At 42.4% G+C, this 17,691-nt stretch overlaps 1 protein-coding gene across 24 annotated transcripts in view; it reads right to left on the bottom strand.

Annotated features, from left to right (window-relative positions):
• Positions 1-9,676: 9,676 nt before the first annotated feature.
• cadpsa (Ca2+-dependent activator protein for secretion a) overlaps positions 9,677-17,691 on the bottom strand; it is a 174,684-nt gene continuing 166,669 nt past the window's right edge. For all 24 annotated transcript variants that reach the window (XM_019867663.1, XM_019867660.1, XM_019867665.1 and 21 more), the window contains 2 exons: positions 14,479-14,583; positions 9,677-11,716 (listed from right to left, as the gene is read on the bottom strand). In XM_019867663.1, the coding sequence (XP_019723222.1) occupies positions 11,543-11,716; positions 14,479-14,583 (279 nt within the window). In that variant the 3' untranslated portion in view covers positions 9,677-11,542. The remainder of the gene's footprint in view (positions 11,717-14,478; positions 14,584-17,691) is intronic.

Below are 17,691 nucleotides of genomic sequence, written 5' to 3'. Positions count from 1 at the left end.
TTCATAAACCACTCATCGAGATGACTCGACGCTAGCTTCAGAGATTCGACCTGTGTAGCACATCACTACTCACTCGACGCAGCACGGAACGGGAAAGTAGAGTAAAGTGCCCGTCCGGAAGTGATCAAGGAAATTGATCACTTCCGGGTCACTTCCGGGTTGAGTGAACGCTGGCGCGTCTGGCTGCCGCTGCTCACCGGCTATGATTCTTTTTTAGCGTTTGTTTTACGGTTTTTTTTACGGTTTACTCTCGTCATGGGAGAAACCCTCCTCTCCTGTCGCAATTCGTTGTGGTTTTGGACCGTCGGTCGTCGCACAGTTGTCCTCGGTCGCGCTGTCGCGGCGTCCTGCCTGTTCGGCTGTCGGACGGTGCTCCGTGCCTTCTCCGCTCCTCTGCGCCCCGTGGTGGGGGTCGACGGGTCCTGTGTCTGGGCTACGCTGCTGTGGACCGTCCTGTCGCTCCTCCATCTGCCCGTGGGGGGACTGCTGCGGTGCTCAGCCCTTCTTGGGCTCCGCTTCCGGTGATCGGGCTCCCCGCCTGCGTTGCACCGTTTCCCGGGCGTTGCTCCTCGTCCTTCCCGGAGGTGCATCCGCCGTGGATCTCGTCGGGGCTTCCACCTCGATGGCTCCAGGGACATCACCTCCTTTGGTCGTCCTCCCGCCGGCCACACTGAGACAGCGGCAGAAACGGCGGCCGCTTCCCGGGCCACGGCGTGTTGGCCGGCCTGGCTGGGTCAGCTGGTGCTCCTTGCGGCGGCGATGTTGCCGGCGTCAACTATTTCGAGTCGCTAAATTCAGTTTAAATTCATCTCTCCTTTTATTATTTATAATTTTATCTGTGGTTTTATTGTTCTTGTTTTGATTGTAAAGTGTCCTTGAGTGTTTTGAAAGACGCTTATAAATGAAAGGTATTATTATTATTATTATTACCCTCTCGTTGTGGTCGTTAGCGTTATTGAGTTGAATGAAGAAGGAAATTTCAGCTCTGCATGTATAATTTCATGTACCGGTCGATCAAATATTGTCTTCTCTCTGCTTCTTCTTCCGAGCATGCACTGCCAATGGCTTCTAGATGACAATTCAGACAGCTAATGGGCCACATTTTGACACAAATTCTGTCTTGCAACAAATTGCCCCGGGGAAAAAACAAGTTTGATTCTGTTATTTGAACTTGTTGATCACAGTGGTCATTTGTCCCAACATTTATTTAGTATAATTCCTCTTTAGAGCTATCGCTGCGATGACAGAGTCTTTTGCAAGGACTGCGGGCAAAACTAACATCTGCCATCTCAAGGTGATGCGATATCATTCTGTGGGGAACAGCAAAACGAGCGCTTGACTACATTTCCAAGTCCTTTTATCAGTCCAAGCCTCAGTTCTTCAGCAGAGATTTAATTTTATCATGTTTTGACCTGATATCTGAATACTGCATCCAGCTCACACCTCCCCTTCACACAGATCCAGGACAGTGGCTAATTTCTGCCACCAAAAACAAACGCTCACAGATTAAGTATCTGTCATCCATTCAACCTTTAAGCTTTTACACGTTATGATAAATTCAGAAACACTGTCAAAAAAGGGAACACGAAAAAGTTGCTTCTCTGCTCTGACGTTATTTGTAAAATACAACATATAACATCACATTTCATAATCTCAAGCGCAAATATTTTTGATCAGACAATTGGAAATTTGCCGTTACTCATGGAATTGTAGTCGATAAATTGAGTTCTATCACATTGGCTATAGTATGCAGACAGCTCCCACCACAGCATCCAAGGGATTTTGTCGCTCAAAGGTCACAGTCAGACAAGGAGGAGGGGACAAAATTATTTTCTCGTCATTAAAAAAAACGACAATCATCAAGTGGAGAAAATACATTTCCCCAAAATGGATGACCTTCCAAAATTCAAAAAGGGTGACGGGGTGGGGTGGCAAGATGGAATTCTTAACTTGCAAAACAAGCAAACAAAAAAAGATACACTTGAAATCTCCCTAACACACGTGGGGAAATGATTTATGGTCCAATGAAGCCAACACTGAGCTTTTCTTTTTCTTCAGAGGGAAGTGGTGGAGGGAATTGTGAACAGTTTGAAGTAGCAGTCACTGTTAGCACAAGACCTTCAGGCATCTGCTGGAAAGAAAAAAAAAATGGAGATCACTATTTGGTCGTGAATCAGAGGCCATTTTTAAATGGTGACATCGGTGTGCTGACTCACATTTGACATGAGTTTGAATTGGATTTCTTAATTCTGAACACAGCCACATTTCCGGTCGAAAGAGCGTGTGCACATTTATGCAACCACATCGTTTAAGTTATTTTTAATTCTTCTCGGTAAAAGATTTAATCTTGTACATGTTTCAGGTCCCAACAATTCAATGGAAAATATTTTGGAATGATTTCTCATGATCTCATTTTTTGGGGGGCGGATCTGAAAAACCCGGCATTTGAACAACAGTTTTACCATATATCCACTTTAGTTCCTATTGCCACTTTGCAATTTTTGTACGAATTGACAGCAGGGAAAAGTACTTGATACATTAATTACCCATCTGAAACAGCAAAGTTTTCAAGCAGATTTTTTTCCAGGTGATGGCAGAATCACAGCACGCGGATTAGTGTTGATCCAAGGTATTTGCACATCCGATTTGGATCCACAATGAAAATATTCTCAAAGGTAAAAGAGTTGTCTTCGTCTCAATGGTAGCTTGACCATTACAGTTACTGATGAATAGTACATTTACTTTTTGAAATATGCGTGCCAAGGGCAAATGTTGAATGTTAAAGACCATGACATACTTGGTTTTATTTCCGCATGAGTGAAGGAATAAAATGAAGCACCTCACTTGCTTCTGTGCAGTTATATTCAATCATAACAGGTGTGTGTTTGTGCGTGTGCACGTTTATGTCCAAAAGCCTCTGGCTCCATAGTGACTCATGTGAAGACAAGAGGCTTTGGGCAGTCTTTGGGTTCAGCGAAACCTTGAATAAATTCAGAAGATTTTTTTTCTTTTGTTTGTTTGTTTGTTTCAATAGAGGCGGCCCGGTGATCTACTGGTTAGCGCGTTGGCCTCACAGTGCAGAAGTTCAGGCTTCGATTGCAGCTCTGGCCTTCCTGTGTGGGGTTTGCATGTTCTCCCCGCACAAGTGTGGGTTTTCTCCGGGTACTTCAGTTTCCTCCCACATTCCAAAAACATGAATGGTAGTCTGATTGAACACTCTAAATTGTCCTGAGGTGTGAGTGTGAGCGCAGATGGTTGTTCATCTCTGTGTGCCCTGCGATTGGCTGGCAACTGGTTCAGGGTGTCCTCCGCCTATTGCCCGAAAACAGCTGGGATAGGCTCCACTTCTGTGGACAAGCGGGTCAGAAAATGGATGGACTGATGGATATTTCAATGAGAGCGACAGCAAAAAACAAAACAAAACAAAACAAAACAAAGAAAACGTTTGGATGCACTGCAGCGTTATTTACTAGGCCAGTGGTGTCCAAACTATTGACCGGGGGCCATTTGTGACCCACCATCTATATTTCAGTGGCCCGTGACATGACAAAAAAATAGAATACTCAAAATGACATTTGACATGGGCCACAAGGTTAGTTCAAGAAGGTGAAGGTGGACAGAGTGAGAAGGGAGGCTATACTGTAGAAACTTTTTGCTATATTCAAACATACAAATATACAAAAAACAATAACCCAATTTCTCTTCAAAACACTGTTGTGAATAAAGAGAATTCAATTTTAGAGGCAAGAATTGTTTCTTCCACTTGTGCTCTATGGCTCATTTATGAAGACATCACATTCATGATCCTCAAGTAACTGTTTGAAAAAAGGTCACCTTACAACCGTTTCTTCTTGTTTTGGTCCTGAATGTGGAGATGGGATTCAGCTGCTGGTAAGTGCAGAGCTGTGAGATCGAAGGGTGTTGACCACCCAAAAAAATATATATATTGTCCTTCACATTCATGATCCTCAAGTAACTCTTTCAAAAAAGGTCACCTTACGACAGTTTCTTCTTTTTTTGGTTCTGAATGTGGAGATGGGATTCGGCTGCTGGTAAGTGCAGAGCTGTGAGATCGAAGGGTGTTGACCACCCAAAAAAAACAAAACTATTGTCCTTCACACCTTTAAGAGAAAGTTGATAACATGTACTAGAAACTAGGCAATACAAACCATATAAAATTGCTTTCTTGACTGACTTTAGCATGTTTCAAAAAGTTGACGAATTTGTAGGTGGCCCTTTTGTCCTTCGATTTTTATGCAGGCGGCCGTCAAACAAAAAAGTTTGGACACCGCTGCACGTGGCTATCAATCAAACCGACCAACTAGTTATTTTAAACAATCCGATGAGTGAGACAGATGTGAAAGGAGAGGTGTGCACGGTCAAATGTGCCAGCAGCAGAAGGGGGGGTGACCTTTGACACGTATCTAACAATCATAGCGGCCTCAGTAAAACGGTGATAATGTTGATCCCCCCATATGGGATTTAACTGTAAAGGTCCATGAAAAGGGACTATGCCATTCATCGCTTGAGTTATGACCCAATCCGCTCTTCGGTCTTGTCTGAATATTGTGTGAGATTGCTTTGAAGTATAAGCTACTCTTTTCATGGAAAAGATCTAAAATTAATCAGTGGACTTGTTGCCCGCTCTTAAGGCCATTATAAAAAGGTTTTGGTGCATTGAAACATAAGAGGCTTTGCGCACTGCTTTTATTAAAAGGATCTGACATCTACCTGCCCTCTCAAATGGTTGTCAAGGTTGACACTTTCTGGCACGCAAAACAGCGTTACAAAAATAACCTTTTCTCCGAGGCTGGGAGGCGCTGCTGTAAATTGCTGTTGTTTACCTTTAAGGACTTTGCGAAAAGCTTTCGAAATGAAATATGCATTTTGAAGAACAAATCACAAACCTGTTTATTTCAGCTGTTGGATACTCTGCACACGGGCACTTTTCATTTGTCTGTTGTCATTAGTTTCTCCATGTGGCAATTTGTCGCAATGTCTTGTTTGCGTATCCATATTACAGCAGGACTCCCGAGTACAGCTGCAGCATGTCAGACTCGTCACCGTGTCCGCCTATGCTGGTCAGTTGGAGATCCCTCGATTTTGATCAAGTTATCATTTTCAATTTCTCCGCATGATTGGAATTGAAAGGGGAAAGAAGCTCAGCTTGTGCTGCTGTAAATATCTGGGCCCATTAATCCACCCTGGTGTCATCCCTCGCTAACAATTGCCCAATCATGTCTGGATATTCACGGGGATATTAAATGAAGAGTATTCTGTCCGCAGCAACTCGTGCTCATTGTTGATTAGATGGGAATGCGGGATGCTCACTGTTCATTATCCTCATTGACAAAATATATGGAGGGGGGAAAAAAAAAAAAACTCACCCAGGGTCAAAGGCATGCACCACTGAAAGGACCTCTTACTGTCTTTTGTTTTATTTTTCATCACACAAGAATGTCTGTTCAATTCATTCCTGAAAATAAAATAAAACAAGATAAAAATCTCGGACTGTCAGGAGCACACAACATTATTTATTGGTTTTAAGCGACTCCTCTCAAGAGACATGAGAACATTTCTGACTTGAGTGAGTACATTTCTAAATTGAGTGAAAATAATTATTGAGTGTATGTTCTGTCATTGTACAGCTAGTGTAAGATTGCTTCTGTACACCATGCAAACAGGTCAATGTGATCCACTGCATGTTGAAAAAAAAATTGGAAAAGGTTCAATACATTTTAAAATATCACTATATTTTTTTTTGGTGAAATTTGAAATGATATCTTCACAATTGTTATGAGTAATATTAATGTTTTTGCAAGTCCCCTCTTATTAATTTTCTCAAGAACCTTTTTAGCCATGTTTGACAATAGTTTGCAATAAAAATATTTTGGCAAATCACTCCCACTGCTTTGAATTGCTGCTTAAAAAGGACAATACTGCAGAGGACAAAAATTGTGTGTGTGTGTGTGCGTGTGTGTGTGTGTTTGAGAATTTATTGGTGTGATCAATACAGTCATTCCACATTTTGACGTGTTGCAAGATCCAAAATTGTGTTGTTATCTCGTCTTGACCAAGGAAGATTATTGTCCCCTGACCCCAACAAGAAAAATCATTTAAACCATCCTTTCTTATTTTAATTTGGGACGATATGATAACTAATCCCCTTGACTTTGGTTTTAGCTTCCATCTTGGGCCCTTGATTTGATTTTGGTCATTTGAGCTCTGGCAATTCTTTCAATCTCCTTCTGGACGGTAATATCAACTCTTAAGATGATGCTTTAATCCACATTAATCTCAGATTTTTTTCTTGAGAAAATGATGCCTGAGGGTGGGGCAGAGGCCAGAGCGGCGTATTGACATATGTATTTTTTGTTTTTTTTTGCAGTCAACTGCCACAGCGTGCAAAGTGCTCCTTGGAATAAAATACAATCATAACCAACCAACTGTTACACAATATTCTACTTGTGGTTTTAAATCCAGTCCGTGCACGCACTTAAAAACAACAACAACCGGGGCAAAAAAATTCTGTTGGCATTTCACCTTTATTCAAATGCTCTTGTTATCTATGCACTCTGCCTAGTGTCAGAAGCTCGACAAAAACACATCGGTAACTTCACATCATGGAGCAAGAACATTTGGAAAAGTGAATACAGATTACCATGCAGCACTTTTACAGGAAAGTAACGCTCACAGAAGTAAAATACAGAAACACACCACTTCCTGTTGGCCATTCGGAAAAACTTCCCATCCATTTTGAAAAGAAGGGCGCATAAAAAGGCTTGTAATGTACATTGACTAACCGAAAGGATGTACACTTACCAAAACAACAACAGCAACGACGACAAACAATTTGGTTGGAAATTAAGCAGAAAAAACAATGAGAACAGGTCGGTATCATAAAAGCAAATAAAATCTTATTTAACAAATGACAGGGATATGGCAGCGGTTTTCGCGAGAGACCAAAATCAGGTGATCTGTGTTGCTTTCAACAGCAAGAAAAATCTGACATTTTTAAAATGGGAATGCACAAACCTTTCTAATGAAACAGCTTTTGGCATTTAAATAAACTGATTTGAAGTTTGAATTAAATTACCATAAATGATCTGTACACAGTATTTCCCTTAACCAAATAATGTATAACTTTTATCTCTGTCAGAATGTAGCAAATTTAACTGCATGAGTCAATAAATTTGCTTCCATTTCTGAAAACAATTTCCTTGCTTAAATGGAACAAATGTCAACGTTTATACTATATTTCTATTCACAATTTGAGTTTAGCCCGCTATTACCAATTTAGTTGCCCACCTGAATTTTACCAAACACCACTATTATCAATCAAAGAATGACTTTGAGGTGTTATTCTGAGATAGTCGGTATTGAATAGAGTATGTCCCTGGCCCTTGGAATGTGAATAATAAGCAATTGTTCAACAAGAAATCAATTGGTTGTGTGGACCTGATTTATTGTGTCTTCAAGGAATTAAGGGAAGTTGTAGTGAACTACTTTGCTGCCACTCGTAGAGGTGCTGTTAAGTGAGTCTCCACTCTGAGCCCCAATTTCAATGAGGGTGAGAGTTGTGCAAAAAGGTAAATAAAAACAGAATAAAACAATTTGCAAATCCTTTTCAACTTATAGAATATGCTAAAAAGACAATCTATTTAATGTTCAAACCAACGCTGTTTTGCGAATTTTCTCTCATTTTGAACTTGATGCCTTCAGCACGTTCCAAAACAGCTGGGACAGGGGGAACAAAAGTCTAGGAAAATGTTAAAAAAAAAACAGTTTGGAGCATTTCACAGTTGAACAGGTTCAACATAAACATGTGACTGGCATGACTGGGTGTACAGTAAAAGGAGTATAGCTGAAAGGTGCCACAATTTATTGCATTTGTAAATGCAAGTTAAAATTCTACCATGCAGAGCGAAAGCCATATATCAACTGATGCAAAGTGCAAATGTGTGGTGTGGCCCGACGAGTGTACATCGACCACTTTGCGGTGACCGCAAGGTGCCTGTCGTGGCGGGAATCCCCAAACCAGCTGGTGGACACTGACGGTCAGGGACGCTCTCAATGTGAAGAAAGAGTCCTATCGGGTCTTTTTGGTCTGTAGGACGCCAGAGGCAGCTGACGGGTATCTGTTGGCTAAGCGGAATGCAGCTTCAGCAGTCGCTGAAGCAAAAACGGAGGAGTTTGGAGAGGTCATGGAAAACGACTTCCGAACGGCTTTGAGGAAATTCTGGTCCATCATCTGGCGCCTCAGGCAGCAGTGCACCATTAACACTGTGTATAGTGGAGATGGGGCGCTGCTGACCTTGACTCGGGACATGATGAGTAAGTGGGGAAAATACTTAGAAGACCTCCTCAATTCCACCGACACATTTTCCAATGAGGAAATATAGCCTGGAGACTCTGAGGTGGGTTCTCCTATCTCTGGGGCTGAAGTAACTGAGGTGGTCAAAAAGCTGCTTGGTGGCAAAGCCCCAGGTGTGGATGAGATCCGCCCCGAGTTCTTAAAGACTCTGGATGTTGTGGGGCTGTCCAGGTTCACATGCCTCTAAAACATCACATGGATTGGCAGACCGGGGTGGTGGTCCCTCTTTTCAAGAAGTGGGATCGGAGGGTGTGTTCCAACTGCAGAGGAATCACACTCCTCAACCTCCCTGGTAACATGTATTCGGGGGTGCTGGAGTGGAGGGTCCATCGGGAGGGTGAATCTCGGATTCAGGAGGAACAATGTGGTTTTCATCCCATCCGTGGAAAAGGAGAGTTTGTTTTGTGGACTTGGAGAAGGCGTTCGACTGTCTCCCTCGGGGTTTGGCATACCGAGCCCCCTGATATGGGCTGTGCGGTCCCTGTATCACCGATGTCAGAGTTTGGTCCGCATTGCTGGCAGTAAATCGGATTTGTATCCAGTGAGGGGTGGACTCCGCCAAGGCTGCCTTTTGTCACCGATTCTGTTCATAACCTTTCTAGACAGAATTTCTAGGTGCGGGCAAGGCAATGAGGGGGTCCGCTTTGGTGGCCTCAGTATTGCATTCTCTGCTTTTTGCAGATGATGTGAAACTGAAGGCTTCTTCAAGCCGTGATCTCCAACTCTCACTGGAGCAGTTTGGAGCCAAGTGTGAAGCGGTTGGGATGAAAATCAGCACTTCCAAATCTGAGACAATGGTCCTCAGTTGGAAAAGGGTGGAGTGCCCTCTCTGGGTCGGGGATGAGATCTTGCCCCAAGTGTCGGAGTTTAAGTATCTTGGGGTCTTGTTCACGAGTGAGGGCAGGAGGGAGCAGGAGATCAACAGGTAGACTCTGTATCGGTATGTTATGGTGAAGAAGGAGCTGAGCCGAAACACAAAGCTCGAGTTTCCTCCGCAGGGTGTCCGGGCTCTCCCTTAGAGATAAGGTGAGAAGCTCAATCATCCGGGAAGGGAGCCGCCTCCCCTCCACATCGAGAGGAGCCAGATGAGGTGGCTCGTGGCTCGGGCATCTGATTAGGATGCCTCCTGGATGCCATCATGGTCAGGTGTTTCGGGCATGTCCCACCGGTAGGAGGGCCCTGGGACGACCCAGGACACATTGGGGAGACTGTCTCCCGGCTAGCCTGGGAACACCTTGGGATCTCTCCGGAAGAGTTGGAAGATGTGGCTGGGGAGAGGGAAGTCTGGGCTTCCCCGCTAAAGCTGCTGCCTTCGCGACCCAACCTCGGATAAGCAGTAGAAAATGATATGTTATGGTCTGACGAGTCCACATTTCCACTTGGTTTTGGAAATCATGGATGTCATATTCTCCAGCCCAAAGAGGAAAAGGACCATTTGGATTGGGGTGTTGGTGCCCATGGCATGGGTAACTTGCACATCTGCGAAGGCACCAATAATGCTGAAATTGCAACTTATGCTGCAAGCAAAAGCAAAGTCTATTTCAGGGACCTCCCTGCTTATTTTAACAAGGCAATGCATGTGTTACAACAGCATGTCTTCATTGTAAAAGAGCAGTCCACACCTGTTTCTAATTGAAAATGTGCATTATGAAGCACATAATATGACAACGTACACCTTCGACTGACGAGCAACTTAAGTTTCAAATCAAGCAAGAATGGGAAAGAATTTCACCTCCAAAACTTGACCTTTTTGTAACAAAAGTATGATCAATTTAAACTTGTTTTTGGGGTGAATATAGGTTGAAAAGGATTTTCAAATCATTGTGTTCTGTTTTTGTTTGTTTTATACATACTGTCCCAACTTCAATAGAATTGCGGTTTGTATTTGGTGGTTTAAACTACACTAAGTTAAGCTGTGATAAACAAAACTAAACAGCATCAGTTCTGTCAACATGAGCAACATCCGCAGACCTCCACAATGACAATGCATCGAAACATTAAGTAGTTGAATAATGAATTGATCATTTTTCTGTTGCCAATCAAGGAGCTTGAATCAAATGCCTTTCCCTAACCTGGGCACTGCCACCTACCAGATTACAGCCTCTCTCATCTACCATCATGAGATCTGTTATGTCATCATGTCATCACTATACTGAAACACAGTGTGTCTTTGATTCATGTATGTTTGCAGCATGTTTCACAGTTATTCTATGCTTGTTATGGAAAACCACGACAAAAGGACTGGTTGTGGAAGTTCGTGTAGAGAACAGTCTCATGTACAGTACCATACATTTGTCGCGGCCAATGTGGTACAGCCTGGGACTTTAGTGCCAGGCTGCTTGCTGGCTGATTGAAGAGGAAGCTTAAGAGACGACATACAGTAAGTGAATGAGGCTTGTGTCAGGAGTGAAGACATTTTGGTATGTTTTGATAAAATGGCCAACAACATGAAATACATCATACACTGTTCTTTTGCGCTGATAAAGTCTGTGGATTTGTAAGAATAAAAAGACAAGTGATATAATTCTCACTTCCTCCCTTAAGGAATATAACATGCAGTAGCTGCCTTCACTGCTTAGTCTCCAGTATTGGGGGGGAAAAAAAAGTCATAACATATTGCATGAGAACATTTGGAAGTTAAGTAGAGAAAACAAGAACTAAACGAGAATTTCAAATACGTTCTGCAGATTTGATGTTAAATTATTATGAGTATCCATTTTTACCAGTGCCATTTTCAGTGAAGCGAGAACAATATTAATCAGTGACAATTTAATAACAGTTTGGATTTTTGACACTGACACAATACTTCAATACACTTGAATACAACAGAGTCTTTGCCAGTCGGCCTTTTGCTGCTGACATGTACGTTTGACTACTATTTTTTCTTCACTGCTGTATTAATATTATGTTGTGGTGAATTCAATCTTAAGCCTAGGCAAGGACTTGAATAATTGGCCTACATCTCGCAAGTGTTTCACACACGGTGCATTTTATTTGTATCAATTCTGACTTAAACAATAAACTCTTACATGAACAAAGAACAAAAACCACGAACAGCAAGTGATGTTAATCATTGGGCCAGTCGCTTTTGACCGCAGGAAGGCTGTGTGTGTTTTTAGGCAGCATATTGCTGAACCTGCTGTGACATTTTTTTGTTGCCATCTCGATTTAGTTATCGCTGGTCTCTTCGTCACTGTCCTTCATCGAAATGCCTTGCATCCCTCCTTCCCTCACTGACGCGGTGGCTTCTTCTAAGGTCAGACGATTTCGAACAGTCTCATACATCTTACTGTTTAATGTGGAGTCCAGGACCCCTTGAAGGCGGAAGTCACGGTACTTTTTCTAAAAATCAAACACACGAGAAACAGTGTTACATGCATTTTAAACAGGACATACAGGACTGCACATGTTTATAATTGGGCGTTCTTAGGTTGATGTATTTATTTCAAGACACAACATCAAGTCCACTTTTTCTCTGAGGGTCAGGATGCCGGCTGCAGAGCTGAGAAAAAATACCACTCCAGCAGCCACAAATGGAGACTGTGAGGTGGCTTTTAGAAAGAATGGATTTGTCATGGTTTTACTCTCAGACCTGTTAACGTTTTTTTGTTTTTCTTTTTCCCATTTCAGTGCCTAAGTTGAGTCGGGGGCGTTCCCCTAGCGCCTTGCCAACGGCGCATTGCAATCACGGGAATCTAAAAGGACTTTGACAACAGCAAGCCATTGTTGCTCACTACTTTGGAAACTAGTGTTCGATTTTCTAGACTCTTACGCTTATGTTTCATAGCTCTCTAGTCATCGTGTTTTAACTTCACATACACGTATTGTTTTCCGTTCACGCTCGGTGTCGTGTATTTTGATATCCTTGCCATTTGCAAGCGTTTTGTGTTGATTTTGTTTTTATCCTGGCTCTTTGTAGCCAGAGGCTTTTGTTGTACTTTGTCGCTATTAATTTTATGTAATAAATCTCATTTGTCAGCTTAACCTTGTCTACGTTTGTGGGATCCCTTTTTCACCGGTTCTCACCGGAACCTGACAGAATCTGCCATGTCTGCATTCACTTCGAGAGGAGCCAATCTGTGGAACTTTTCCCTGGCTAATTAAAATCTTTGGTAAGATTAGGCTTGTTTAAAAAGCGCACAAAATTATGGATGAGCCAGAAGCAGCAGTACACTCAGGTTTAAGGCTACATGCGTTTCTTCATTTTGTTTTTATCCTTGCTTTTTATTCAACTCAATTGTATTTATAGAGCACTTTAAAACAACCACTGTTGTGTTACAGTTTGTTTTTGTATCTGTCCCTATCAAATAAACCCATCCATCCATTGTCCAGTCTGCTTAACCTCACAAGTGTCAGGGGCGTGCTGGATCAAGGTGCAGGCGGACAGATACGCACCCTCTGCGGACTTGTGTAGTGGATGTCATCATAGAGGCATTCCATTCAGAAATATAGTCACACTGGGAATTGAATCCTCTGAATCATTATGAAAATCAATTCAGTGAACGCATTATTGTTTTTAACATCGTTGTATATTTTTTTAAATCATCCCACTGGCCAGCATGCACTCTTACATACACTACCTGTCAGGGGTGAGATAACTAGCCTAAAATATGTCATAGGAGAGGACATATTTGAATAAAGAAGTCAACCCCAAAATAGTCTAAACACAGCATTTTGATTAAAATTGCATTTGTTAAATATGAATTAAGCAGCAAATTCCAACCGCTTTTATCCATGCCAGGGGGCGGCCATTTTGCCACTTGCTGTCGATTGAAAATGACATCACAGTATTTAATGGCTCAGGTAACGACCACTCATGCCTCACCTGCTTTCTGAGTTTGGTCATATGACGTTGGCGAGCAGAGCTGTGATTTGTTGTTTTCTGAGCCCTGAGCAAATGTGATGTCATTTTCAGTCAACAGCCAAGTGGCAAAATGGCTGCCCCCTGAGACTGCTAAAAACGGGTGGATTTTGCTCCTGAATTCATATTCCACAAAGGCAATCTTAATCAGGGTGCCGTGTTTAGACAAGTGGGGGCTGCACAGAATATATTATTGTGATGACATTTTTGGGGCTAGCTTCTTTCTCCTGATGTTGTCGGCAGTGACAATGCTCTGGTCACGCACAGATCATTGCGTTGTTGTGCACAACAGACGTCTCTCGTCAAGACTGTCATTGGACCTGGTTTAATGGGAAAGAGAGGAGACGCTTTGATTGTGTTCATGCTGTGCCAGCTGACACGCATCTGTTAAATTACCAACACTTGGTCTATCTAACCCGCCTCCGAGCAGTGTCGGACTTGTGCCGGTCACGAGAAGAGCCCTGAGTCTCTGTTCTGATCAAGGTTTCTTCCTCAGGAATTTTTTCATTTCGTCTGCCACCATTGCGCTTGTTCACGCAAGGGTAAACAATTCGTTTCCTTTAATGTGTGAGGCGGAAGACCTGCTCCAAATGTGCCTGCTGTGTAGTGGTACAACATAAAGTTGACTTAACTTTAAACAGTAAACAGTCTCTCAGATGAATAAGGGTGCAGAGACTTCTTCCTTGCTCTTTTCTGGTAATGAGGATTCGAGCAGTGCCCGCTCGCCATTTTTTGTTGGCATTGTTCCAGCATGATCAGGAATTACAAGTTCCATCCAGTCCAGCCTCGTGTCTTGCTGTTTCACTGTTTTTTCTTTATAACAGCCCCTTTTTATTTTATTTTTTGTCTTAAATTACTGTTTGACTTGGCAATCACTTGTAGTATACAATAATTGATTTGTCCAAATAGTCCTGACTTCCTTTGCAGTTTACTGGAAGAACGCCCTTCGTTACATAACTTTGTTGTTGCAGAGAGAAAGGGTTAAGAAAGCAGTCTTGGAACCTGTCTGTCAGTATACCTTGATAATTAGGCGGGGCACAGTTTGCAGCTATCTTAATCGTAGTAGCACCATTTATCGACAAAGCCTCCCAATGCAGGCAATCAGACTCATTTTACACATCGTTAAATGTTGCAGTGAGGCCAATAGATTCAAATGAACAAAGCCTCATACACCTTCAACAGACGTTGATATTCATTTATTGGAAACTTCCTTTATTAAGTTGACTGAAAATGGAGTTGTCACCTTAACAATTCTGATGAGAATCTTCAACTGATAGACATGCAGTTGCAGGTCCATGCGGTCCGTCAGCCATGTTCCGATGAGGTTCATTGTACTGGTATACCATTGCTGAAAAAGAGCAGTACGAGTGGATGAGTGAAGCAGAAGCAGGAAGGAACTGGCAAACACATCTTTATTTGCATAGAGGGTGCTCTCATCCAATTCAACAACACCCATACAACTTAGCACTGGACCCTGATTTAGAAAAAAAAAAAAAAAATACAGTGTCTTTTCCTCTCAAACATCGGCCCCATCGGCACAGGCTGCTATTTAAGTGTTTACTCCAGGAAGAAGCAGCTGGCAATGAGGCATCACTTAATATGATCCTAATAAAGAGGAATGACCATGACACTCTTGGCACAAAACAGAAAGTCCTGTGAATGACAGACCTACAGGCACTTGTCGAAGGCCGTGAAACATTTCGTTGTAGTTTCCCTGTAGCATGTTTAAGTTCTGTTGACTTTGCTGTTTCTGTTCAAAAGAAAACTACCACCACAGTACACTATTGGAGCAAGGACAAAGTAATATTGGGATACTTATGTTTGATAAAACAAACAATAATTGAGATTTCAATATTTTTCTGTCCAACAAAACCACGGAATGCACTTGGGGGGGTTGACCGTGATGCAGATAATGACTGGTACCAAAAGATCACTTACTAACACGACAAACATTTTATTGACATTGCTAGTATCCTTCATACAGGTGCATGTTTCAACCTTGAGATGCTGTCATGACTCAATTTAGACCAGTCTCCCCTACATCAGTACCTACAAGGCACACTGCACGCAGGAGCCCAAAGCTTTCATATGTCCCTCTGTGGGGCCCGGCTGTTGTCATGTGTAAATGATGGAGAATAATGAGCACAGGCTGATACTAATGGAAGGTGACTGACTTCAACTGTCAGGGTCACAGAAAAGTGGATGCACGGCGAATCGACTTGGAAGAAATTGAGTTGGATAAAGAGGTGCCAGATGCTAAGTGATACTTTCTGAGTTGGAAAAGACAAATGATTCCTATTTAACATCTCCTGTTAGCCCATATCGCATCAATACCACTGCAGCTGATATTTTTTGGCCTTTGATGTTAATTTTCAGGATCAAATTCATCACCATTAAGCTGCACTTTCGAAAGGCCTGGATTCTGTAAATAAGATTGATTGTTCAAGTTCAAATGTCCCAAATGTTGGAGTTTTGTGACACCATATCTGAAAGGATGGCCAAGTGAAGAGAAGAGGAATATCAGAATACTGACAGTGGGGGGGGAAGACACACAACAACGGAGGCTCGTAAGTGTTTCATTGCCATGTTTAGGTGGTGATGATCATCAGTAGCTCATCAGTTTGGATTAACTGCTGAACTCCACCCCAGGAAAAGATGAGTAAGACTACAGAATGAGCAACACATAAACGCACATCTCACTAAATTAGATCATTAAACAAATGGGAAAACACTTTTCTGTCGATAAATTACGACTAAGTTTCTAACGTAAAAATGTCACTTTGATCATTTCTTATGTAATATTTAAATTTGGATGATGACAAGAAGGTGAATTCGGGCTTTCACAAGCTGTTAGCATCACAATTATTATTTTTTTTAAATCGAAATATTTAACTCTGTATAGTGAAACCATATCAGTTACACGTTTTTGAATTGAACTTGAATTGAACTGAAATTTAGATGGCATGACATTGTAATTTATTGGAATGCCCTTTGAAACGGACTTAGTTTGAAAAACAACAGCCACCATCAGCAGAGTGGAACAAAATTCTTGAGCACTTGTGCCCGACCAACAACAAAACAAGCTCAAAAGCACACCACAATCGCAGCCATGACAGCTGAAGATGAAGGGATCAGGTCAGCGAGTGGAACACGGGTGAGGAGAAGATGGCTGCGGCCATGCAGTACTGGGGTGAATCAGAGCGGCGACCTGGTGCCAGCAGCAGCCTATCTGTCGCTGTGTGCCTGTGAAGGCTTCAGCGTGGCAGCAGGCCTGTGATCTCGCCCCAAGCATAACCCCCCACTGGGAGGCCAGGCTTGGAGTGACTGGCTGCTCTCCCTCCTTCCCTCATCCACTCCTTCACTTCTTGTCGTTCTTTAGACTTTTTAGACATGGTGCCACGCAGCACCCATCAACTGCCATTTTTCACAGCAGCCATTTTGTGTCCTCTTCTGCTTTGCTCCTACTCATTTTATGTCAAAAGAGGCTTGACAGTTATGTCGCAAGTTTTCTTGCTGCCATGGCATTTGGGGGGGGGTCTGTCAAGGACATCTTGTCTACACATAATGCCTGTTATTCTCATCAAGTTTTAGATCCCTTTTGGGCCAATGTGAGTGTTCTACTCATTTGAAGACATTTAAAACAGTGAATGTTGATCCAGGAATTGTCATCAATGTCTCGACAGCATCAGGGCATGACTTTGATTCATTTTACAGGGCTTTTGCTCGTACTATAACGTGTTGGCTATAAACTATACAACACATAGTCTTTTTTTTTTTTTAAATTTATCGTATTTTCCGCACGATAAGGCGCTTCAGCGTATGAGGTGCACCTTCAATGTATGGTCTATTTTAAAACTGTTTTCATATACTTTCCGCACCACATTACAAGGCGCATAGAATAGAAGCCACAATAATGGCTGCGGTTGCATTATGCATCCACGAGATGGAGCTAAGCTAAAGACAATACAATACAATACAATACAATACAGCTTTATTTATACTGTTTCGAGCATCAACAACCGCTGCAGCTGTAACAAAGCGCTTGACAGAACATTTAAAATACTACATCCAATAAATCAGAATAGTGATCCATATATAAGGCACATTGGATTACAGTGAAACTCCTCTAGAACGAAACCTACATGGGCGAAAATAAACCCTAATGTGAAAAAATCTTCATGCATTAACACCATTCCCATTCTCCTGCACCCCATACGACGAAAAAAAACCCTGTTGCGTTATACGAAATCATTTTATCTGCTCCAGCCTCGCGAAGACATTCACGACAACGAAGTCTAATCCAACAGCGACCTCTACTGCTTCGTTCGGAAACGGCAACAGCAACCACCACACTGGTTTACATAGTGAACGATGTTTATTTCGGTCACAGCTGCGAGTTTCCTGAACGCAACATACTCATAGCTGCTCTGCCATTGGCTTACCGAGCATCATCCTG

The sequence above is a fragment of the Hippocampus comes genome, unplaced genomic scaffold (genome assembly GCF_001891065.2).
Source record: "Hippocampus comes isolate QL1 unplaced genomic scaffold, H_comes_QL1_v1.1 scaffold84, whole genome shotgun sequence".
Lineage (NCBI taxonomy): Eukaryota > Metazoa > Chordata > Actinopteri > Syngnathiformes > Syngnathidae > Hippocampus > Hippocampus comes.
This window is presented reverse-complemented; position numbering and strand designations above follow the sequence as displayed.